The sequence below is a fragment of the Telmatherina bonti genome (assembly GCF_933228915.1).
Source record: "Telmatherina bonti genome assembly, chromosome: 9".
NCBI lineage: Eukaryota > Metazoa > Chordata > Actinopteri > Atheriniformes > Telmatherinidae > Telmatherina > Telmatherina bonti.
This window is the reverse complement of record NC_136627.1, coordinates 26957125-26982937: the sequence shown is the minus strand read 5'-3', so window position 1 is coordinate 26982937 and position 25813 is coordinate 26957125. Positions and strand designations below refer to the sequence as shown.

At 36.6% G+C, this 25813-nt stretch overlaps 1 protein-coding gene across 1 annotated transcript in view; it reads right to left on the bottom strand.

Moving 5' to 3' along the window:
- The window catches only part of ncam1b (neural cell adhesion molecule 1b), a gene marked incomplete at its 3' end in the record, with an annotated part of 71556 nt that overhangs the window by 32480 nt on the left and 13263 nt on the right, over positions 1-25813 (bottom strand). The window contains exons 2-3 of the mRNA XM_079246630.1: positions 1309-1383; positions 120-329 (exon numbers count right to left, since the gene is read on the bottom strand). Coding sequence (XP_079102756.1) covers positions 120-329; positions 1309-1383 — 285 coding nt within the window. The remainder of the gene's footprint in view (positions 1-119; positions 330-1308; positions 1384-25813) is intronic.

The following is a 25813-nucleotide window of genomic DNA, read 5'->3' as shown; positions in this document are numbered from 1 at the left end:
CTTTGAGCAGTCAATATAATACTTGGAAGTTCAATAAACAGGATTTTTTTTTCCCGTCCTATGTTCATACCATTCGATAATTTGGAAAGTGTGCTACATGTGGTGATGGAAATACTCACGGAAGATTTTCACTTTGACAGTTGATTCTGCTTGTTGGTCTCCACTGGTAGCGACACACTTGTATGTCCCAGCATTTTCTGTTACAGCTTTATAAAGTGTGAGGGTGGAAGATGACTCATCATTACGGGTTACCGTTATGTCTGGTCTGTTTGGCTCTATCCTGTCCCCATTTGGACCAAACCAGTCTATGTGCTTGGCAACACCTACAACTAAGAGCACAGAGAGGGCAGAGAAGCAGATAAGAAAGGAGGACTCAATAATGATTTTTTTTTCACATCAGTGAAACCAACAACCGCCAACAGAGTGAATGCTGTAGGTTTAGTCTGTTCCTGCATTAACCGAAGACTATGTTCTGTGCATTTTAATTTGATCTGACAACAAAGGGGGTTTGTAATTGTCCAAATCTATGTTCCGGTTCCCATTGTGATTACTGAGCCACATATCAGTTTGCACCAAAGAGTTTGATTAAAAATGGGCAGAGAAACTCTTTTTATAAGCGGCATGATCACTTGATTATGATTGCACTCTTAACAAAGAAAAAAACAATATTGTTATGTTTCTCCAGTTCTTTCTTTTCCTGAACAACTTTAAAACATTAATCTTTCACCAAAATAACATGCTTTAATCCCCACATGCCTAACTAGGATTACGTATAATGAGCATATGGGTTACAATAGTTATTTGCTAATCTACCAATTACGAATGATCTAAAATATGTTCTTAATTAAAAAATGGCTACACATTTGCTTCATTTAATTATACATTTCACCACAAAAAAACCCTGATAAAATACCTGCAGTACCCTCCAGTGACAAAGCAATGACTTCTGTCTCATTTTATATTAGCCATGTACCATCACCATCCTCCTAGAGTCCAATTTGACTGATGTTCTCAGCAAAGGTACTTGAGTTCTATTGCTTTGTGAGAGTCTCAAACAGTAATGTAAGTGACAGCAGGTATGGGGGAGAACACTGAAGACATATACTAAAAGTCTGTCTTACTTTCAAAATTGTTACTTTTAACTCCAGGTAATGATCCCAAATTAACAGTCAGCACTGTTTTTGTGTTTTGCAGGGTCAAATCTTTGTCAATTTATCTTACATCTCCCAGGATGTTTAAAAAATACATTTGAAAACAGCAGCCTTAAATAGGAAAAGCAATTAAGTTAGGATGGTATAGTAAACTTACCTTCACACATGAAGAATTTGGACTCTCCAAGGCTAATCTCACCATGTGTTGGTGTGATCTGCACTTCCAGTGAAACTATAAAGGAAAAAACAAGCAAAAAAAAAAAAAAAAATCCGTCAGCCAAATACTGATTATAAATGCAAAAATACTTTCACTGTTTATATATTATGAAATACTAAAATTATTTAATCATTAAACGCTGATGTACATGTTGATATTTTAATATGCACAGTCTACAAGAAATGGCAGTCTACAAGACATGGTCACCTGCAGCTGCTTCAGTGATATAACGATTATAAAGTTTACCACTGGATTGTCAATATCTTCACAAACACAGAATCGATCTCAAGGTCACAAAGTTTTATAATGAGAAGAGGATTAAAAGAAGTCTGCCACAGTGTAGCCTAATGTAAGCTGGAAAATAGAGGATCTGCACGGTCACGTTGTGAAATATTAATTATCTCTATGAAGGATGAAGCTGGACTCCTGGTAAGACTTTCTTCATTTGTTTATGATCTTTTCTGAATCCTGCTTTCAACCACTTGACATTCTTTTTGTAGGTAGCTTTATTTTGTTTGTTTTGTTTTCTCTGAATTGAATTATCCATCAACCTTTAACAGGTTAGTTAACATTTTACACTAGAGACAGTAAAAAAAAAAAAGAAAAAAAAAAAAGAAAGAAATGGGCATTTTCTTCTGAAAATTTTGCATAAATTGCAAATTTTTTTGCAACAACTGCCAATCCTGTAACACCACACTTATGATTGGCCAACCATAACCACTTGGAATGCACTTTTCACGTTTATTATTTCCTGTAATATGCTTCAATGTGCAATAATTGATAAATCAATTCTAAGTAAAACAATTGCATGAAGACTACAAAATAGACATGCAACAAAGCTTTGACCAGGATCTCCATTAGCAAAATGCCCTTATAACAGACTGGATGGAAAATAATATTTCACTAATAGCATAATCTTGGACACAATGTTCTTGAGCAAGCCAAGATCACCACTGGGTGAAATCCCTCACTGCGACAGTCCAAGTCGCAACATTGGCATCTTGAACATACAATATTTTTAATGAGACTACGAAAGCAGCAGAAGCAAACACATCTGTGGAACCCGAAGGACATGAAAGGACAATTCCTTTCACCACTCATTAAAGTCACCACTGCAGCTTATCAGTTCATCTGATTCTCTGGAGGAACCAGTAGAACACACCAGTGTGAAAAAAAAATTCTTTCAGAAATCCTTCACCAAATTGAATCTGTTTCCAAGTGAAGTGAAATACATAAAGGGGAAAATGCAATGCATTCTGGGAAAATTTTAGTTTTTTATTTTTAAATAGGTAATCTCAGCATCTCATTAAGTGTCCGTTAAAGTAACAGTAATAACATACAAAACAGTAATCCATGGCATCAGGCTCTGAAGACAAAAGCCTGCACTTCACAGAAATCCTGCTGCCTGCTAAGATAACGTAATGCATGTCTCAGTGTGAGGCTGCACTTTAGAGATTGAATGAGAGAAAAAGACAAATTTCTATTATTTCCTTCAGACAGAAGTGCAGTTTGAAACACTGCTGTGCTTAATTAGAACAAATCACCACCTTTTTGTGCAGTTCAACCACCCATGGGTACATTCAGGAATCCAGTGGTTTAATAAGAAGTGTGACTAAATTGGGCCAAAATGTACTTCTATATTACGAATGACTCATGCCTGAGGTCAGGGCACAAGAGGTCAACAACAAGGAAAGACCACTTTTAGAACAATTGCATGACAACCCCCCACCCCTTGAACTTTTTCAAATACTCCAATTAAAGTGACATTTCCTAAAAAAGTGTACAAAAGGTTCAAGCACCAATGGGATAAAATAACGATTATGAAAAGTTGAATATAATTAAGATGGCAAGTCAAGGACTGAGGTAAGGTGGTGAAGCAGCTGTTATGTAGAGTTGAAATAATACAAGAACACAAGCATCTACTTGTGATGAATATACACTCTGATGTGCATTTACAGTACTTGACCCTAACAAGGTCTGGGAGACAATTATTCCATTTAACATAATGTGGTCAAGCTTACCAGGCAAACTAGCTGTAAATTCCTTGTAAACTCCGTAATATGCCAGAAATGCACAAGCTTTGGAATCATCAGATGTTAATATTAACACGCACATTAACTCAATACCATAACTTATTGCAGTACTGCTAGAACAATGCATTTCTATTAGGCTGTGCACACAAGCTCAATTTCAACACACTGGTTGAGTTTTGCTGGAAGAGTTTTATTGTTTTAAAGCTCCATTTACTGTTTTAATCCCAATTAGCTGCAGCAAAACTACTGCTATGATTTCTGGGGTCCAACACATAAAATTTAGAACATTTTCAATTATAAGCAAAGGTAAAAAGGCAGCACAGAAAAATAAATATATAAATAAACATAAAAAACTAAATAAATGCCAATCCTGCTACACACAACTCTAAATCGAAACAATGTATATTAATACATCCTGTTACATAGCATCAATAAATTTCATGTAAAGCTGTAACAGGTAAACTTAACAATTAAAACGAACCAATTGTTAATGATGCGAAGTGTTAGGAATTCCTGCTTTCATGTGACTGGATTAATGTAGCGCATTAATGTCATAAATTCAGTGAGCAGTAAGATAAGCTAAAACATGTCATTATACCACTCAATGCTGCTTTTTCTATTAAATCTAACAATGCAAAACCGTTTTCATATCCTCCAGGCAAGCTGGCAGAGGGATGAGGCTTCCACTGGGAGTTTCCATCACTTGATCTTTTATCTTCTTCCCTCCACAACGCCAAATGTTTTTCTCTTTAACTTCTCAGTGTTACATTACAACAGCAACGCATCTGCACAGACTGTTTCTCTTCCAAGTTCAATCACTTTGTAGGCCAAATACTAATTGGCTCTTTCAGACAGAAGGTAGTTCTGCAGTTTCTCTACGGTAAGACTTATGAAAATCACCTAATTGCTTACTTTCCACACAATAAAAAGACACTAACAAGATACTGCTGCTAAAATATCTTTAAAGAGTACAGAATCTGTCAAAGCAGGAGGTTTCTGACTAACAAGGAGAGAGTGTGAGAAGATGTTTAAAACTCAAGACAAGCTGTAGACTGTACACTGATCAGTCACGGCATCCGCATACCGCCTTCAGAAACTACTGAGCTGAAGTAAAATGATACCCATCACCTCTTTATGACCTTATGGTTTGCTGTAATATTTTGAGTCTAGGCATTCAAGAGAAGGTTTTTATGATAAGTACCCAGCCTAACCTTGATACAGACCGAGCACAAACCCCCATGAAAGTGGCATTCTTTAACTAGCAGGAAACTGCATTTTCCACAAACACTGTTCAAACAGCTCCAGGGAGTATGGCCGAGTCCACTGAACTGGCCTTGCATTTAAACTCTTCAGATCAAATCCCATCAAGCATCTGTGGGATGCAAATATATGAGCCAATTCCATCAATAAAACCCTCCACAAACCACAGAATCCAAAAGACTCACTATCAATGTTCCAGCACCATTCTGACATTTAATGCAATATATGGCTGTTTATTATATGACAACAGTGTCACTGTTGGAGACTGTCTTGTCCCAAACTCTGATAAATAATTGATATTCCACATAACAGTGCTTTCCAAATGTGTTTGCAACTTAAAAAAAAACCAAACTCTCAAACATGTTAAATTTGACCACAAGTTCATTTCTAAATTGAATGGTTTAATATTTGGCCACTTGCAAAACCTCAAAAATGCATTACTGTATAAAACCTGAAAATACTAAGAATATTCTCCTTTTTGTCTTTATTGTCACAGTGCAAATAATACACTGAAAGTGCAGAACTCTGTCTGAAGAATGGTGATCCTTAAGCACAAATTGTGAGCTCTGCAAGAAAGAAGGGAAAGTATAGCTGTGCTTGAACTTAAACAAAAAAAAAAAAAAAGAAGAAAAACATCTGAAAGTACTTGAAAATGAGGATAATAGAAGACGGCCTGACAAACATTAGAAGAAAATATGTCCCACTAATTGGCAAACCTAACCTTGGGCTTATAAAACCTGAATACAATTTGTAAGCAAAGCCAAACATGTACCAGACTTCCTAGTTACTTGAGGCCCAGAAACAAAAGACTAGCCAAGAGACCTACAGAGAAATAAACTATTCAAGTAGAAAAGAGTGACCCAGTTCTGGAAGAACATCTAATCTCCCTGCAGTCAAACTTGGCATTCTTTTGCCTTTAGACAAAATGGCTAAAAAAGGAATTCCCAGTGCTGATGGACTCGTCAAAATCAGTCAGTACTGATCACCTATAAGGCAATAAATCAAATCGGCAATGTTCAGTTAGAAAACACAGTAAAACATCCATATTTACATAGCACATTGTAACCATCTCCAGTTTGTAAAAATCCCTTTACCATTTGCCTTTTTTTTTCTTCCCACTTCTTTACACTGACAAACTGATGAGCTTATTGTGGCAGTGTTGTGGTTCAGTGACTTGCTCAAGGGTAGTTCAGAGGGGTTGAGAAATAAAACAATGATCTTCTGATTATCAGACAATATCCCAAGCACCTGAGCCACAGCCATCCCAGTAATGTCAGCAGAATGACCGCAGGCACTCAAACTGGTTTAAAATTTAATGCAAGCACTCTAAAAATGAAGAAGAGGATTAAGTCAGAAAACATAGTAACCAAGATATAAAACTATAAAAAATTCCAGTCATTAAACTGAATTATCTACATATTGTCAAATGTCTCTGGATAAGAAAATAGTCAGAATCTGTTAATCAGCACCCAAAGACAAAATACAGATTGTGAGTGTTAGATGCACAGTAAAGTGTTATTAACCAGAAACGTGACTGATTTATGAACACACATACTAGGTATGCCAAAATACAAGGAGAAATGCCAAGAAACCACCAGCAGCTAATCTAGCTACTTGTATTTATTTATTTATTTTGCAACCAAGTAAGAAAGCAAAAGCCAAACCAGAATGCAACACGTAACTGTAGCTCTGACTCTAGTTGCTCATTTATGATGTAGCATTCACTGTAGCTATGGGCAATGTCATAGTTGGATGCAAACTGATCATGACTATAGGAAGCAGCTTGCGTTGTCAATAATTCATTTCTCTGCAGGTCATCAGCAAAACCTTAGTGTTTGTAGTCTTAGAGAAAACTCATTAAAATCATTGTGACAAGGAGGGTTGAAAAAAAAAAAAAACCACCCTGCATTGTCGTTGATAACACATCATCTATCTCCGTGTTTATCTCTGCTGCTTCTTCATGCATATCACAGAATGAGGTAATAAAATGGCAAGTATGTTGCACAGTTGATCACATTATAACTGCATTTCAGGGTCAGAGTTGACTGTAAAGCTGTCAGTTCTCACTATACTGCGTTGTTTATAGTATGGAGGAACCAAGAAACTACATTGATCTGAACATAAAATGAATGTTTTAGCATCATTCTTAGCATAGTCATGACAGTATTTGAGTGAAGTATTTTAGAGCAGCACGTGTATGGATTTGTTTCTGTTAGACTGAGTAACGATGTTGGTGGAAAGGGGGATTACTTCATGAATGAAAATGATGTACATTGATGTCCATTGGGCTTAAGCAATCAGTGGTAGCAGCTGGTAGACCCTGAACAGTCTCATGTAGCCTAAATCTATCCTTTTTGGCTTGAGTAAGATTTTAAATTCAAGTTCCTGGGTAGACACGGTTATGTTGGAAGTAATAGATAAGAAATAAAGGGAAAGGATACGATATAGATGAGAATTTATGCAGAGTGTGACCCTTTTCCGTTGGCTTCTGTAGTTATCTTAGAACACCTCAGGTGCTGCAACTTAAGCTTTGGGATGTTGCATTAAGCTTCAACCCAAGCTGCGACTCGGCTCACTTGCCCTGTGAGATTATGCTCATTATGTATTCTGCAAACATAAAACACACACACATTAACATTCACAACAACTTGAAATTCAATGCTGGCAATCACAAGTTAAACCACAGCTTACAATCTAACATAAAAAACTGGAGTTGTTCTTCGAATGTGCAGCACACACTAATACTGGGAATCACTGACAAGCATGATAATCATAATACAAGATTGTCAAGTTACAAAAATAATTTGAAAATTTCTTTTTTTTATACATTCGTTTTGACCCTCTTGAGTTGCAGTGAGGTCAACACATGCTCTGACCCACTGGGACACAGCAGTAGGATCTGTGAGGGAGTCCTGTGGTGTCTCTGGAAGCAGACATTTTGTGTCCCGTAGGTTATGGGGAGTAGCCCCGGCTACTTACTTACAGAAATTCCTTGATCAGATTGTGATCTTGAAAGTTTGGAGGCTGAGCCGATGCCTGCGCCTCAGGCTGTGGCTGAGCAGTTTTTGCAGTGTGGTGGACACATGGTCCTGCTGTGAGTTGAGTGCTGTCACGATGGGGGAGTGGGGTAGGGGGTGTTGCCTGGTTTGTTATAATGTTAGGTGGTGTGTGTCTGAAAGAGTGGCAGTTAACAAGTATTTGGCATAAAATTATAAACTGGAAAGATATGGGGTTTGGAAGGAGCTCTCTAATGAAAACACATGTGTACATTTGCTGCTATTTCGAATGGGTGACATTGGTTGTTTTCCTACTCTACTTTTACAAGCTACAGTTTGCCATTATTTATGATTCAACTATTCTTTTTATTAGCATATTCACTGCAGGACTTTCAGGGGACCATTTATCATGCATTGCTTAAGCACTGATTTAACACACAAGTAAGGTCTCTGAATACTGTTTCCAACAATGACTAAGTCCTCATAGGCAAAAGCTTGTGAGAGAGAGCTTCCACTGACTATAAGCCCAGGCACTCCATCAGAAACTGGACTTTTCTCTTTATTGCTCAGAGAACATGATGGTGAATTGATATTAACCATCCTAATGTGTGTTCAGAGTGAAGTTATTGATGTCTAATGAAAACATTGCTGTAATTTCTCAGATTTTAAAGCACACACTAATTTAACATAGATGAAAGAACCAAGAGGAAAAAGAGAAAAGCCCTGCAATCAAGAGATGTACAGACATTAGTCAGAATGAGAAAGTGATGCTTTAAAGCCTCGGACAGTCAGTTTACTCCAAATTCAATTTCATTACAGAGGGAACTAGATAATCAGTTTCAGTTATTAGCTAAATGAGTCGAGTTATAAAATGCCAGCATATCAGCTATCAGCCAAAAATCCCAGTATTGTGCGCCCCTAGTAAAGGCTAAAATAAAAGCAGGCACTTAAGTTCAGTATTTTGGTTAACAAGACCTTCACCCACTTTCTTTCTCGGTCAAGCACACATATAAAGAAAATGTAAATACTACACAACACTGAGTTCCGAACAGAGCCACCATTGAGCTCCCGGACCTAAAGTAATGAAGCATATCTAAAGTGCCTGTGTTCAGGACCTTCTAGTTTAAAGGAAGACGAACGTATTTGCTTGCTGCTCATGCCTCTCTGCCACAGTTAAACTCATTTCTACCAGTTGCTATGGAAACGTCTTTTGCTGCTCCCCTCTCCCCTTACTTTGACATCACTACATGCTTCCTCCTGCTTTCTCCCTCTCTTATGGCTGTCTGATTGGATGCAGCGTACAGCCTTAGAGAAGGGACTATTTACACTGAAGAGGCTGTCAAAACAGCATGAAGGTTTTCAACTGATCACAACAACTGACTTTGGTAGTTGGGCTGTTGGTGGTATAACACTCCCTCCTCTGCTTGAGTTAACCACACATAGACAAAACATTTTTATTAAACTTTCTTTCCAATATAAGCTATCACTGTAATTATATATGTTTAGTATTTTCTTTTCCTTTATTTCATTTGATGCTTAGCTTCTGCTTCCGTTATCATATCTTCAGGCAAACACATCAGTATCTGTCTTGCTTTGGAACTTGGTGTATTTTGACTTGTACGTTACTTTTTTTTTTTTTTTTTTTTTCTCCCAACAGCAAAACCATAACAGATGGCAGGCAGTTTACAGTTAATCTCTGTGCTTTGGCTTTAAAGAAAGAAAAAAAAAAAGTTCTGTAGCAGCCTAAAAGAATGTAAGAGTCCGGAGACAGTGAATGGATCTTCATTATATCTATTTCAAAGCTTTTGGTCCAAATTAGCTTTGTAAAATTCAAATCTTAATCCTAAATCATCTTCTCAGGGCATCTTTAACACTTAGAGGAGGCTTACAGTGCAATTAATATAAGCTTAAATCCATTTCATAAGTTATTACTGATTAAATAAATGAGAAAATGAAAAATTTCTGTTATCAAAGTCAGCAGATAACCGGATTTATTTTGGTTAACTGTTACAAGTTAAAAACGAGGGTGTAAAATGTAATTTGAAATACTGACGTCATGGTCATATTCATGAGTTATATAATAGGGCAGAACACATTAGAATAAGAGGCTGAGGCAGCAGGAGCCGAGCTGCCTCAGTTGACATGATTCAGACTTGTATCTGTTGTTGACAAAGCTGCTGTTTGAACATGTAATATTTATGTATCAGAAAATATGTCCCATTTAATCCAATGTTACCTTTATCATTTTGCCATAAAACAAAAAAAGACACTTAATTTACTATGTGTATTATCTTGATACAACTTAGCAAAGGATTAAACATAAAAAAATCAAGATGTTGCTATTTTAAGATGACAACACATGTCAAGACACACACACACACACACACACAAAAAAAGCACATTAAGCTGTGCTAATGGAGCTATGAGATTTGTAAATGACTGAGACTGCAGCTAAAACACGTATTTAAAAGATGTCTCTAATGGTATATGCCTGTGTGAGCTACAGTCCTTTTCCTCTTTGTACTGAAGATAAACTGAGACTCAATGAGCTACACTGCACTCTACTTCAGTGCCCAACAGAATTTGCCCTCATTCAGGCAATTTAGTTTGAGTGCCCCTCAGCATCTGCCTCAGCTGTGCACCGCACAACAAAAGCCCAGGGAGGTGGAGAGCTGAGTGTCTGTGACCCATCATGCAATGCTGTGTACTCCTGTAATGAGTCAGTATTTAGATGGCTGCAAACAAGGCCAGGAGAAAATATAGACCTTGTGCTGCCAAAACACTCAAAGTATGAGGGAACAAAAAAAGTTTATGGTAGGAAAAAATAAAAACAGGAACGAGATTAATTGTTGCTGATTAATTTATGAAAACCACAGCAATCCAGTGATTAACTTCTTCTGGTTTTTAAGACATATCTGATAGGATTGAAATACCAATCATGCCTTAATTTCCAGTTTGATTTTTATCCAGATTAGGGCTCCAGCAGAGCTGTAAAACCTGTGCAAAAACTGAGAGAGCAATCTGTCACTATGTCTAAAAAAGACATGCATAATCAGTGAGATGGAAAGTTTCTTGGAGGCTGAATTCTGGGACGCCTGCAGACTTTTTGCAGCTTTTTTTTTTCTTTTCTAACTTGGGTCTTGGGAGGAATGACTGAAATGTTAACGTCTCTGTGAACACAATGAATCACCATAGAAAGCACTCAATCTTCCAGATTAATCATCTCAGGGGTTCTCCAGTGACTTCCCTGTTAGTACTAGTCACAAGTCACGACAACACTCCTATGAAACTTGCAACCTCCCCGTTTACTTGTGAGAAAGCCATTAAAGCTAAGAAGGAAGTGACACACTGAGGCTCTGTAAACTTGGCAAATTTCCATGCATCTACAATAATTATTGTAACATTAATAAGGAAGAAAAAAATAGGGGGACAGGGAGGGTAGGAGGGCGCCAAAATAACCACTCAGCCACAAGATGCCTTCGACTACTCGGAACCCCGAAGCCTGGCACATGCACACAGCTCTCTCTGTGTGTCCATTCATAAGGCAGACAAGCTGGAACGAGCCGGATAAGCCTGCCTGTGACTCCAACAGGAAGAGGATCAATAGGAGGGAATGCACCATTTCGGATACAGCCAGACAGAATAAGGGGCAGGGCAGAGAGGCAGAGCAGTACTTGAGTAGTCATTATGTTGTGTGGGGTGACACAATGTGCAGCTATTTCTGGATATATCTATGAATATGGGAAGATGATGAAAGCCCTCAGACATTAGGACAGGCTACACAGTAATTGGATCAAAGATAAAAATGAAAATCAAAACCGGCATGATTTTTTCCAACCAAGGTTACAGAGCTGATATTGACAATCCTGTGAACAGGCTGAGATGAAAGAGAAAGCATTCACCAGGAATCTGAACCTGACCAGATAAATATTAAACAATGTTCACCATTGCCTTTTCTTTTCCTTCTCTTGCTGGCATGGAAACTGTTGGCTGCAGCTGAGCATTTGGATATCACCCACAGTCACCAGCAGTCAATCACAAACTGAAGTCCTGCCTCACATACTAAGAGTCAGAAACACCTGCCAAGTATTAAATGGCAATAAATAAACAAGGGTCATCCACCACATGGCCATGAAGATGATGCCTCAGCTGGTCTTTTCCTGTTATCATAATTTGCTGGCCATCATACAGTTTCCAACCAAAAGCAACCAAATAGACAAAAAAAAACAACACCTTTTCTAGTCATTTGCCACCAATGCTGGTTTTCAGAAAATATCTTAAATACAGAGTTTATGTGTAAGAGACAAAACACAATACAAAATGAACAAAAGGTGCAGCAGTGATTAAGTTTTAAATCAAAGCCTCCATCTGCTCATCTAAACACAATATTTGCAAACAACCCCAACTTTAATTGGGAAATTGGATGAAACTGTAATATCCAGGTTTATAGAAAGTACTTCAGAAAACTTAAATTCTTCACAAAACATTGTTTTCTAGTAGATTTTAAGTAATAGAAGTGCACAGGCTAAGCTACATACTGACCATATTATTCTAATATATTTCATTTCCAAATAGCAAAACAAAATCTTAAACCAGCAACACTGTTTATATGCAAGAGGCTTGTTGCAAGACACACTAATTTATTCTCCCAGACAGTGACAGGCTTTTCTTTTTCATAAAACATTGTTTCTTCCTCCTATCAAATCTAAAGGTCTCCTCTCCCTGTCATTGTACTTTCCTGACATATAGCTGCACTGGATCTTTCCCATAAAAACTGGCCTAATATCAGACATGAAGAAGATACAAGGGCCATGTATGTATCATAAAAGAAGTTCATCTGTTTCATTCTCTCTTTCGTATAAGTTCCCTTTGAAAAATCTGCCCTATGTATGTGATCTATCTCAACGCAGCCAGGAGAGGTGTTCAACCAAAAAGGATTACTTTGAAGCAACTTCTGAAGTCTGTGCCTTGGTCAGTGAAACATACAAGGAGAATTCTAATCAGAAAATGTTGCAAACAAAAGCAGCCAGAGGAGAGTCGAGCAAAAGGAGCATTAATCTCAGTGCTTAATATATCCCCTAAAGGACTTATTGACCACAAACTCTTTCACAGTATTTCTCATTAACATACTGATATGAAGGTTCCAGATTTCCTCAATGTTTTCATATTTTATTTCTCAGGTTAATCAAGCCTACATTTGCTGCAACAGATGCAAGCCAGTACTCTTACGAAATACTTAAATGTGAAATATAAAACATTAGTTATTTAAAATATTTAACAGTAATCTTATTTTATGATATGAAAAAAATTAAGCCAAAGTCCTTCATTTTGAAATGTTAGGAGAGATGATATCAACTTCTATTTTAAAAAAAAAAAAAAAAAGGTTTAAAAAATTAATTTTGTCATTCAAACTCAGCATAATGCTACACAGTCACAGTGCCAAAGCTGGTTTGAGGAATGTAAATATATATTAAGAATATGGCCAAGATATTAAGTTAGGATATGAATTAAGACATTTACTTTGGTCTTGTTTAAAACCCCTTTTACAAAACAGGAGATATAGTCAAGCTGAGTCACATTGGTTGGGCCAGTTTCATGTTTTAGAAAAACTCTCCAGAGTTTAGGTTTATATGGTTGTAGCTGTAGGGCTGTATTTTTATTTCTTCTTTTTTTTTTTTTTTTTTTTTTTTGTGTATCCTTGGTCTACACTTCCCAGTCTTAGTTTTATTTTAGAACAAAAAGGCATTTTTAAAGCAGCCTTTATGATTTGAATCTTAGTCTTATTCACGTTAATTAAAAGGTCTGATTTGTTTGAGAAATGCAGCATTAAAGAAGTCCTGATCAAGATTATTGTTGCATGCCCCAACTGAACTGAGTCCTCAATCAGAGTCTAGCAGATTACCCTGATATCATTGCACCATAAAGCTCAATTTCTTTCTGAGACCAGGGGCGCCTACTTCTTAACTAAAAAAGTTTTATTGAATTTTTTTTTTTTAAAGGTTGGGCAAGTGTTTTTTTTGTTTTTTTTTATAAACCACATTTCATCTACAAAACAATTCAGAGTGCTTTATGGTTTCTCATAAAGCACCAGAAGCAATACATATGGTACAAAGAAAGCATTAAAAAGAAGCAGTAAGCAGCAAAAATAGAAAAAAATCACTATAAAATCATATATTAAAATAATTAAAGTCAAGACACGGTAAAAGTTACTGTGCAAATTTCATGCGTGAATGAGAAATGAAATGTTTTTAGCCTGGATTTAAAAGTGTCTACATTTGGTGAAAGTTAAATCTCCACCAGTAGTTTGTTCCACTATCATGTTGCTTCTCTATGTTTAGTCTGGACTCTGGTCTGGACTGGTTTACCTAAGTCTTTGGATCCCAAAGCTCTGCTTGGTTTATATTCTCTGAACATTTCATAGATGTATTCTGGACCTAAACCATTCTGGGATTTATAAACCATCACTTGGGTTATAAAATCTATCCTGTGACTGACTGGACGCCAGTGTAAGGACTTTAAAAATTGGTGCAATGTGTTCACATCTCTTCGTCGTCGTCCTAGATTACAACCATCAATGTTCACGGTGTTGGAGTCCTATTTTGTTTAGCTGATTTCACTCACACACCCTGACTATAAATGTAATTTTCTTTTGTCATCATCCACGTTGATGTTTGTTTTCCTCTAATAATAAACTCATTTCCCTTCACCTGTTTCATGTTGTTCTGTTATTTCTGCTTTTAGTGGCCAAGCAAAGAGGTGACAAGCCTTTTGTCCCCTCAAAAATATCCTTTGTTATTCTTTACACCAACACCAGCTCCTGCATGTCGATGCTGCCATTTCCATGTTTAACTGGATGAATAATCTTATTGAAGTGATGTACTAAGATATGTACATGGAATGGAATGATAGCCAAATGGTATAATTTCTCGTAAAGTGTATAAGAAGACTGCATTTTGTGGTTGTGATTGTTATTTAGATGCTTTTGTGAACTCCTCACTTGACAGCAATAAATATGTTCAATCAGCTGTTTAACCAGCTACTATAATTGCCTTCCTCAGTCCACAGATTATTGTATATTTTTCCCTTTTTATTTGTTAAATAAAATTTATCTTATTATCATCAAACCAATAATTGAAAGAGCCCCCCACCCCCGATTATTTCAGATCAAGGCTGACAGCCAGACCAATAATATTGAAGATTTTAAACTTCTTTCACCTATCTTGTATCATTCCTCTGATCCGTGTTATGACAATCCTGCTTTACAAGCTTATGTATTATCTCTACATCATGACAAACACAAACTGTGAGATGTTATAACGACAGAAGATTGCTAATTATACCAATTCATCTTATTTACAGGTGACAGGGAGCTACACTCTCGGCCATACACATTGATGCACAGTGGACTGCTTGCTAGTTCATCTCAAGACCTTCACAGAGATAAACAACCATGCATTGTCAGACCCATTCCTAAGGCCAGTTGAGAATCATTTATTAATTTAACATGCATCTCTTTAGACTGCAATAAGAAAGTGGAAGGCAGGCAAACTGCAGGCTTGAGGCAAGGTTTAAACCAAAAGCTCTTTTCCTGTGAAACAGCAGCGTTAACAACAGACTTAACTAAATGCAATATTTGAGTCTTAAAAAAAAAATAAAAAGAAAATAACTCAATTCTGAAACCTATTTTTCTCTTTCTTTTTGTAAGACTGTTCCAAAGAAGGAGAAAGAAAATCTCAGTGCAAGTTGAGAAGAGTTTGACACAGACTGTGGAATTTGACAGGCACTAAACGCTCTTGTCACCACCTCAGAGAGTCCTTTATACTATTTGTGAACAAGGTCACGCTCATAATTCTCCCTCTGATATTTAGACCTAAACGATGGTGGGGAATTACTTTCTAGGCTTTTTGACAAGGACATGCTTGGCTCTGCAGTACCGTGTTGTTGTTATTCAAGGCTGTCCATGACAACCTCATTAATCCATGCCACATCTAATTGTGCTAAGCCATAACAGCAGGCCATCTGCATTCTTAAGCAATAGTGCCACACTACACGAAAATACTTCAGTTACTGACTAATTAAAAGTCCTTTTGACAAACTAGAAGAAAGTTTTCCATTTGATTTCTGTTAATCAAGAGTGTAACACAAATATTATTTATCAGGTGTAGTGAGACAGTAAACACACAGTCCACTCAAAGACTAGACGAGCAATGACTCATGAACCAACTGTTACTACACCTGTCAAGCAAACATGTTCCTGTTTTCTGTTATTATCATGGTATGTCAGGTATATTGTCCCTTTACAAATTCAGCGCATTCCGAATATCTAAGAAATATGTCGCATCAACACTGGATGTACCTCACATAATGTTATCTACTTAAAATTGCAAACCCGATCTGTTTAAAATGAAAAGGATTTTATTTTTATTTTGTTATCAACAATCCCCAAAAACTGCTGCGATAGCATCTTATTGAAAAGCAAGGAAAGCCCAAGATTATGTTTTGCATTATTTGAGACAGATTGTCGAGGCGTGGTCAGTCTTCACAACAGCTCTACTAAGGCCGACAGATGGCACAGAGACACCTTATGACACAACACGAGCTTCTACACACACACACACACACACACACACACACACACACACACACACACACACACACACACACACACACACACACACACACATACACACACACATACACACACACATACACACACACCTGATTAGCCAATCAGAGGCTGGACTGTAAAAATAGACACTGGGACAGGGCTTGCCTCCAGAGAGTTGACAGCTCTGTTTCTTAGAGCTAGAATCTCTAGAGAGACCAACAGAGAGGATAGACTTACACTGAAATTAATCTAGGCACTCAGAAACCAGTTTGTGATGAATTTGAATAGGTATTTTTCTCCCTGCTTTTCAGCCTTTTCATTCTACATGTAACAGGACTCTCACTTTATTCCAGTTGCAACTAAGCAACACAAACTAACTTCATCATCAGAGGATGTACATGTATATGTATATATATCTATATGTATATATACATGTACATGTATATGTATATACATCTGCACAAAATCTATAAAATTGACCAAGATTCCATTTTGATAGCTTTTGCCAGGTTTTATGTTTGACCTTTCGATTATAAAAACTATTGTAGACAGCTGACTGCCAAATATCGATCTCCCTTAAAATTAAATCAATTCGGTCAAAGGCAGTGCCGAGACAGCAAGCGCTTCATATTTAAGCTGCTGTTCGCTCAGTTTTTTGTTCCAAATCCTGTGAGCTGCAGGACAGGAATACATTAGTCAGGGGTAAAAGCCTGTAAGATTCATATGCCAGATTTTCAAGTTATATCTTATTGAAACACACAAGTTCCAGTGTTTTTGTTGGGGATGAATGCTGAACTGAGGTTTTCATGTTTCTTACATCACATGTGATGAATTGTTGCATTGCAAAGAGAGTTTATGGAAGGAGAGTGGATTTGAGACTATATCAAAAGGTTTGATAAATTAAGACTGAAGAAGTGAGGTTTTTTTTTTTTTTCTTCTGTTTGTAACTGACATGACGGGTGATATTTCAAAAGTACTAATGCCAACACAGAGCCATGCACTCATATCAAATGTGTATGTGAAGCGATTAACTTGAGAGAACCTTAGCCCAATTATTTTATGCAAGTAAACAGCTTGTATTTCATCTCTGTGTTTCCAACTTGTAGCAACTCTGATGGTTATTCAAACAAAATGTCTTTGAGACACTTGCAGCAACCATACCGTAGTTGCCTCAGCCCACACAATGCTTGAACTGTGGGGAAGCGTATCACTCCAACAGTAAATAAATATCCAGACCCTAAGGCACCATTGCAGCCTCAGAACAGAGTGGTCCTATCAAAATGTCTCATGTTGCAAAAAGATTTCAACACTGCATTCCTATGGGCTTCTTTTTTTAATTAAGTTCAATGAGAAAAATAGCTTGAAAAACAGGGTTACAAATTTAGCATATAACACATTGAACTGCCAAGTCTTCAACAGATACTATACCAAAGTTTAACAGACATTAAAAAACTTTTTAATAAACATTATAGAAAACGAAGGAATTGTTGGGATCTTATTTGGGAATGCAGAGTAATACCAATGCAGCAATCTACCTTCTGACATAGTATTATGTAACAAGCCCTTGAGAATACACGGCTTCATGCAGTGGACATCTTGTACACAAAGAGAGAAAGGCATGTAGTAAATTAACACAATAATACCAGGCTCCTTTGGATATTCTGTTCAAAATATGTGGACATATTTTTTTTTTACTATGGTAAAGTTAGACCAATCATTGCTTTGAATACCACAACACCTCATGGCAAACATCCTTAATGCTCCAGCCGGGTGCCTTACATCCTCTGGCAAAACAGCATTCTGACCCTGTTCAGTCAAATTGTGTTTTAGCTGTGTGTTACCGCAGCCAGTCATGCAGAGAAAGCAGCCATGTGCTTCCATAAAGCAGAGAACAGTCCTTCACAGGCATTTCCCCTCTCTACACTTATGAAGGTTGTTGTGAAGGAACCTCCAGTGGGAGTAGACATGCAATTCACCAGTATAACACTGAGAGTAAAGTGGATGATTACTGTTTGCTAACAGCATATATATACATATCGATCCGTCAAGGATCCATCTTTATGTGGCCAGCCTTTACAGCAACTACTTCATTAATCTGAAAGGCAAATATGCTAAAAAAAAAAAAAAAAGAAAAGAAAAAAAGAAAAACATATTTTGATGCTCACAGAATATTTCAATTTAAAAAATGTCTCTAGTTTGACAAAGACTAAAGTTTGGAAAGTTAAGGTGTGGTAATAAATACAGCACATGAAGATGTACTGGAACGGCAGTTTGAAAAAGAAATGGAAATACGTTTCTTTCACTGTGATATATATTTCATTTTCCATTAGTTATTAGGCATTACTAGACATATTAGGCTAACTTAAAAATTATATCAGTGTATTAGTGTGAGGGAAATCAAAATATGATTGAACTGTAAATCTTTTACATAAGGTTGGGTCATCACATCTTTTCTCTCTTCAAAGTTAGGTCATTTCAAAACTCTGTCTGCATCAACAGTGTTGATAAGAGGGTGGATCACTATTGAAGTTAGAGGTTCACTGCATTACTGTAGCTCTTTCTTGGCCTATCCTCTTATGACAAAGTAAGAAAGTAGCAGAGACACACAAACTTGGTAGTGATGAGGGCAAGGAGACCAACATATGCATGAAGAGTCCATCGGCTCAATCCCTGTTGGTGCACAGATTGACAAGCAAATCTATTAATACAGCTTGAAAGACTGTGTGATCCCCTGAACAACCACTTTACGTTCATGTTTTTCTGATGACTTCTCAGTCACTTCTCAGTCGCCTCTTGATATTATACTTCTTTTTTTACATTCAACTTATGGCTACATATTCTGCATCCTCTGCGCTCTCCACACATACTCTCCTGTAATCCCTTAATCATATTTCACACTGAAAGAGCACATCTCCAGCAGAGTCTGGACTAAACTGTCTGCTCATTTTCTTCAACATCTCCAGTGTTATTATATCTATGTGTCTTTAGAGTGAAATGTGTATGCTGCTTATCCAATTCATGGGTTCTTTATCAAATCAAATACTTCTTTTCCAGATATATATCTTTTCCTAATATTGAAGATTATTAAAGAGTACTATATCAGAGTTCTTTTTCATATAAAGTAAGTTAAACAAAATGAAAAGTTCAGAGTTTTTGTTTTCACCACACAGGAGAAAAAGTAGAATGAAACATTTGCATAAAGTTTTCTATCTTGAAACTTTATGCGTGCCCACTGAAATGTCAAAACTGAACTAACATATTTTGCAACCATAAAGAAAGTAATATTTAGATGGTATTTAACAGTGGGGTGCTTTATCCTGTTGTTTTCTTCACATTTTCAAAGTGCTTTGGAGATAACAGATAAATTGTCTCTACAGTAGCCTGGTTCCTATAACTGGTGACTTAAGACAGTTTCATGCGTCTCAAAGGGCTTGTCATCGGCTTTTGCATTCTTTCGTATCTATGGAAAAGTTGCACGACGGGGCCCATGACACATCCGGCTTCTTCTGGCAAAGAAAGCAAGATGGCTTTCAGGCTGTGGAAGTCAGTGAGTCATACTGTGAGGAGATCCTTTGGGGATGAGTGTGAGAGACATGGTAAAATAGACCATGACAGACAAGCAGAAAAGATGCCAGATTCACTGTGTACATAAAGAAAACTTGGATACAAAACAATTTCTCGATATTAAACACTTTTTGTTCCAATTTTACATAACCAAAACTGTTGTTTTCAGAAAAACTGTCTTGGGTAAACCAAGTATGAGCCATGTATACATGTACAAAGACTATTTAACTCCCTCATGCTGTATTCTTTGATTTATCACCTTCTATTATAACATGAAATGGACACATTTAAGATCCTAGATCAAATATTTAGAAGCAATTCCACTATCATGTGAAATACTTCTTTCAGATACTAGAATAAACTGACTTAAAGGCATTTCATCAGTCTAGTGAGCATAGATTTAATTCAGTTCATTTTAGACATAGCCTTAGCTCATCAGTTTTATATGGCTTCCCCTTTCATCTGTGATAGGAGCTAAGAACTGTTTTGTTAACTCATCTACAGTTGTTTTTTTTCTTTTAAATTAACCTAGAATACGTGAATAAAATTAATGAATGTTTTTTTTCTTTTTAATTGTGGCTGCAGCTTGCAGAATGAGGGAATATAGTGATGTGTTACAACTAGGTTACTTTAATCCATTAATCCAAACTCTGGAGTGACTTGGCATTAGGAAGAGTTGCCCAGTTTGGATGACAACTACATGTCATCCTGACTGGGCAAGTTAGGATGTTTTTCAAGGGCAGAAATGCTACCCTTGATAGGATGGGTCAATCCTCATTACGAAACAGTTGTTCTTTCTACTTAAAGATAAAATAAAACCTATACATCACGAAAATTGAAAAAGGGTCCTAACAAGTGGGCAAACATCATGGCAATGATCCCACAATATCTTACATAACAATTTGATCCATCTTTTCTCTGTTCTTGTCAGGAATGTGGAGTAGATTGTGGGTGTTTTGAGAACACTGAAGATACACAGAAGCGTCCTTGAAATTTTGTGGAAGAAAGGAGGAAGCATCTTTGATACTGCAATAGCTCTTTGGGAAGATTTGTTTATATGACATTGAGTTAAGGACTCTTAATTGCTTGAAAGAGATCCAAACAGGAGTTTTGATACTGAAGAAAGTGAATGCACACATGACAGACAATGACATCATAATTATGTATGGTGTTGAAGTTATCAGCAAAGGAGAAAGATTATGAGTAATAACTTATCAGAGAAAAATCACTCTGTATTGTCTTTAGAACTAGTGGAAAGCTATTTCACTGGCAGGTTTTGATGAAAGTGGTATCCCCCTGTGCTCACATCTATGGCATGCCGTTATGTAAATCAGACAAATAACATCAGACCGTTTAGTTGTCTCTTTTTTTTATTTATTTATTTTTATTAAAGTCTGAAGTGTGAACGAGAGGAAATTAAACTTCTCTTGTGACTTGGCACTCTTAAGAAAATAATCGCCGAGCATCATTAAGTCATGTGAGAGTAGGGTTACTGTTGTCACCAGAGAAGGAAATTAATTTTTTTTTTTTTTAAATTATGAATCGATATGGTTTGAATTGATTCAAATCATTGAATTTTTTAACCCAGCTCTTCTGAATACGATACGCAACCATTTTTTTTTAGGTTTATTCTCTAAAATTGTAACAAAGATAAACTCAGACAGAAAAACTAGCATCTGTAACCTGCACAAAGAAATAACGGTTGGTGTTAAAAAAGAAAACAAAATGTATATCAATAAGAAAAAGGGAGGTGTTTGAGCACTGGTAAAAAGTAAAAAAACTTAATATTTTGTGCCTTTATTTTACTTACGGATTGAACGCATTTACACAACACACATTCTTTAGTATTACAAACTTATATGATTCTTTGATGATCATAACAATTAAAGATATTTTCTTTTCAAAATTATGTTTCATTTTGACATCAGGTAAGCAATACAGGACACGTGCTGTGTGAAGTATTTGGACAGCAAATTGTTAAAGCTTAGATGTGTAATGTTCTAATAAGCAAGGCATGCTGTTCAAGAGCTACAGTTAGAAATCATAATCATTCTCCTTTTTTCCTGTTTAGGTTCACCATATAATTGGATTTTAAATAATACAGTTATGAGCTGATAAACGTTTATGGTCATGATTTTGCTGGAAAATGAACATTTTTTGGTCAATAATTAAGATTACACACATAGATTATCTGACTGGCTCTTTGGGTCAGTGTAATTCAATACTCAGTGGTTTGAACATTTCACTGTAATAAGAGCCTAGCTATAAATGCCTGGCCGGCTGTCCTCTTACAAAATGAAGAATAGAGTGAATCAAATAAATTCTGAACTAAGCCATGACACAACAAATATGAATCCCACTAAAATGCCAGGAAATTACACCCCCACAAATTATGTAGTTATAGGCATGTATTTTTTCAAAGCTTTTTCACTTTTTTTAAATATGTTCTAAAAAAGGCCAACTTTTCAAGTAAATGACATTGTTGCACATTTCTTCATGCCTCTCTACTAAGACATTCTGTTCAAAGTAAAGGCTTTGCGACAAAGTCATTGTTGATTACTGATGGCAGAATCCCTGAACCCTAACCCATCACGCTGTAGTAAAGTACAAGTTGTAAAAAGAATGAAGTGCCTGAACATGAACAGAAACACAACAAGCAAACAACAGAGGACATCCAAGGCTGAAAAAAGGGGAATGTTCGATTGCTGTAACTAAATCATAGAGAAGCTGTATTATGATTTATATTGAAAACATGCACTTTATCTGTTTAACTATATTGATGTGTGTAACTGCAGGTTGTGTATAACAACTGAGAAACATCTTCAGATAAATAATGTTATTCTAATGATATCATAATAAAGCAAACCGCCATTAGTTATGTGGAAATTTGCAGGTATGAAAGACTGTACTCATGCAGGGACAACATAATCAAAAGCGTGCAGCATGCATGGAATTACGATGATATATTAATGATGATTTTCCAGCCTCAGTAGAACAATAAAATGGCACTATTTTGTTACATAATGCTTAACTGAATTAAAAGTCTTGATTTTAATCAAATTAAGTGCTAATAATAACACTACTGTGATATGTTTGGTGACTTGCCAGAGCGCCGGAATCAGCAACAAGTGGTAAGAAACAAAGTAAAGGTGTTCTGAAGAGGTATACCTTGGTGCAATTTCAATTAAATAAACTTCTAGAAAGAAGAGAAAGACAATTAAGCATGCTGTGTGCATAATGAGCATTGCAAACTTTAAATAATGTATTACAACAAAGTGACAAACTTATTGCAGTGGTCCAACCATCAGTTACACCTGACATATACAACTTCATTCAGTGTATTATCATGTATTGATTGTCTTGTTTAATTAGTAATTTGTCAAATGAAAATAAAAAAAAGAAAAAGCCTGTCTGCAGCTTGTCAGATGTGTGTAGTGGAATCTGGCTGTTTTGAGGGAAATGAAAAACCACATAAGTGGCCTGGAATTATCATTTTTCTTTGGGGATTAAAAAGCTAAATCCCAGGTAAAGAAATAATTGAATATAGTGAAATAGTCATCACATGTGATTTGTGGACTCCAGGGGAAGGCTTTAAGCAGTTGAAGTCCCATGGCTTGCTGTGCTCTAAGCCATGTTTGGGATGTCACTGACTGTTAGGAAGGCACCATCTCTTCAAGCTGCTAATTGAAAACTTTATTGTACACTGCAAAAGGGATCTTGTATTTATCTAAATGTCAGTGCAGTACCGAGGTGAGTCACTCAGATACTGTTAGAGAGAGGTTTACATTATTTTTGTATTAAAAACAGTTGTCTGTGTTCCAAGTAGATTCAATAAACACAATTTATGTTATTTTGATTGCTACATTTATTAATGAAAAAAATAAATGAATGGATATGTCGTAATTGAAGGATATATCTCTGCGCTAAGCTGGGAGTGGGAATGTCTTGGCATGTAGCAATTCTGCTTGATTCAAAGGGCTGTAGTGCAATTTAGCAACAATGATCAATGGATCTTGGTGTAGTGATATACAAATGCCTCTTCACTCTGAGTCTACATTGTATTTAAAATCAAAGTATTCATATAGATACATTATTAATGTATTTAATATTATTAATTAATAAAAAGAAATAAAAAAAGAGATGTTGCTAGTTCACTAGAAGGCTAAATTTCCTACAACACACTGCCAGGCCAGAAAAAGAGTTGCCAAAAATAAAAAGGTCATACACCGTAACAGTTTGTTAGACTGCCTTTAGTTTTGATTAAAGCTTTTGAAATTTAACAATATTAATTTCCATCCAGTTTTCTATTAATCTTTCACCAAAATCTTTGACTGATGATCAGAGTCCGAGCACTGCACAAAGTCTTCTCCAGAACATGCCAAAGATTCTAAGAAGGGTTCAGGTGTGGACCCCCAACTGGCTAATCCATGTGTAAAAACGATGGCGCATGCTCCCTGAACCACTCTTTCACAATTTGAGCCTCATGAATCCTGGCGTTGTCATCTTGGCATTTGCCCATGCCATCAAGGAATAAAAACATCCATTGATGGATCAACATGATCATTCAGCATATTCAGGTACTCAGATGACCTCATTCTTTAGACACATAATGCAGCTGAACATAAACCCGACCAGCTGTAGCAAGTCAGGTCATAGTATTGCCCCCACAGGCTTCTACAGTACACTGGGCATGATGGGTGTATTACTTCATCTGCCTCTCTTCTTACCCTCACACACCCATCACTCTGGAGCAAGGTAAATCTGCACTCAGACTGTATGACCTTCTTCGATTGCCCCAAAGTCCAATCTTTAGGCTCCCTAGCAAATTGAAGGCTTTTTCTCCAGTCAGTGTCACCAATTAGTGGTTTTCTTATAGCTACACAGCTGTTCAGTCCCAATCCTCTGAGTTCCCTTTAGGAAAGCACTCCCAAGGGTCATTAAAACAGCTCAGAAGGTCGTTGGCTGCCCTCGCCAAACACTAGAAGATATACACAATTCCCCGAGCCTTGAAAAATACACAATATTATTAAGGAAAGTTCACACCCTAGACACTCCAAACTGTTGCCATCAGGCCAGCATTACAAAACAATAAAGACCAGGACAAACTGGTTCAAAAAAACTGGTTTTTATCCAACAGCAGTCACTACACTCAACACTGAAAAACACATCTAATATACAAGATGTTTTACAAGAGATCAGTGCAATAACTAAGTTTGTGTGCGAGTTGCTGGTTTTATACATGTTTTTATTTGATTTTTTATGCTTATTTTGACTGTACATTTTAGATCTGTTTTATGTGATGTATTTAGTGAATCACACTCATAATCTCACACTTAAATAAAGATGCAATAAAGATCATTATTCTACATTGTGTTTGTACATATGCCTTGTAGATAATGGTTCCACATTGTCCTTCCAGTTTTTCATATGTTGAACAGTTCTCAACAAAACTTTAGTAGTTTCTGCAGTTTCCTTAGATGTTTTCTCCACTTGATCGATACCAGTCATTTGACTCTACTTAAAAAGATTAACATCATGTCCACGATCACAGGATGTGTCTTCTGACATGGTTGCTTAAAAAATGGGAAGCTACTTTTTCCCAACAGTTGGGGTTAAATAAGTTGTTGCAGCCAAAAAATATATGCCAGTGTGTCCAGTAGAAGGCCCATATCTATTTGCTTAGTAAAATCCATGTAACCACTTATTCAGTGTATTTTTCAGCACTGAAAAGAGAAAATTATGCCTGTAGCAGTGACCAAATGTCAGTTTATTCTGAATTATCTACAAAAAAGTAAGAATTAAAACCAACATCACTGTGTTATGTGCAATAGTTCTCTGCAGCCACGTCAACACATCTAAGATTTTATTATCTCCTGCACCTCCCAATCTCCATGCATTTCAGATGTGTAAAATTTTTAACAGGTGTATCATAATCATTTTGTGAGGCTGGAAAAGCTTCATAGCTCATGTGGAACTGCTTTAGT